Here is a 1098-nt window from a genome sequence, read left to right as displayed (position 1 = left end):
GTTTTGAAAGTTAGATTTACAATATGAGATATGGGAACCAAAATATTTGATTTTGATAATTTAATTAATTTCGTGGAAATACCATCCAGTCCAGGGGCTGAGTCATTCTTCAGGGAGTCTATGCATCTGGCAATTTCCTGCTCTGTGGGTGGATACATATAAATGGAAGCAACATTCGACCTGTCTTCATATGTATTATTGCTTTTTGGTTGTATCTTTTTTGCCATTTCAATTCCCACATTTACAAAGTACTCATTTCAGAAGTTAGCCATTCTTAGGTTGTCGTCAAAAGGGGTGTTATTAGTGTCATTTATGGAGAAATTTGTTTCTTTTTTGTTATGGTTAAGATTGGTAGCATCATTAATTATTTTATATATTTTTTTTAGGTGGTTTTTGTTGTTTTCTATTTGATTTTTAACAATATAGAACTTATCTACACCATTAATTAGTGTGTCAAAGAGCTGGCGATCTTTGGAGCTCTACAGCTAAAAGTTGGGCTGCAGACCACGATTTCATGAAAACTGTCTTCACTATTGCAGACTCACTATCAAGTATCGCTGGTGGACTCTCAACTCAGCTACTCCAAAGTGTCCGTGCACATTCGAGGGCCAGACCACAAGGTGTACGAAGACACACGGCTGAAAAATGGCCGCGGCTCGTTTGTGCCCTCAAAGGTCGGGATGCACGAGCTGGTGGTGAACTACGAGGGCGACGAAGTGCTGGCTGGACACTATTTCAGGGTTTTGCCGCTCTTAGTTGAAGTTGCGCCTCCCGGTATGGCTCCGTGCGCTTTGGGATCGCTGGTGCAGGTCTTGGTCAACGCCACGGGTAACAATCCCATCTTCACCAATGTTCTCTTCCTGAAAGGACTGCTTGCAGGCGCCCCAAAGCGGGAAGACATCCTGGTGACAGCCTACAGTCCCACGGGACGCCCACTGGACTGTCCCTTAACCACGGTAGATGCTACCAATAGTGCCACTTTCAAGCCAGATGAGCCTGGAGAGTGGCGCATCGAAATCACGTATCAAGGAAAGCAAATTCAGGTACTTTCTTACTAGTTGGCTGATATACAGGGTTATTCACGCTATACGGCACGGA

At 43.9% G+C, this 1098-nt stretch overlaps 1 protein-coding gene across 1 annotated transcript in view; it reads left to right on the top strand.

Annotated features, from left to right (window-relative positions):
* LOC109537263 (filamin-A) overlaps nt 1–1098 on the top strand; it is a 27787-nt gene that overhangs the window by 7200 nt on the left and 19489 nt on the right. The window contains exons 8-9 of the mRNA XM_048664728.1: nt 540–828; nt 880–1043. Coding sequence (XP_048520685.1) covers nt 540–828; nt 880–1043 — 453 coding nt within the window. The remainder of the gene's footprint in view (nt 1–539; nt 829–879; nt 1044–1098) is intronic.

This window comes from Dendroctonus ponderosae, unplaced genomic scaffold, assembly GCF_020466585.1.
Source record: "Dendroctonus ponderosae isolate FM_Combo_2020 unplaced genomic scaffold, Dpon_F_20191213v2 Dpon_F_20191213_3, whole genome shotgun sequence".
NCBI lineage: Eukaryota > Metazoa > Arthropoda > Insecta > Coleoptera > Curculionidae > Dendroctonus > Dendroctonus ponderosae.
The sequence above is the reverse complement of the archived record's forward strand: the minus strand, read 5'-3'. Positions and strand labels throughout refer to the sequence as shown.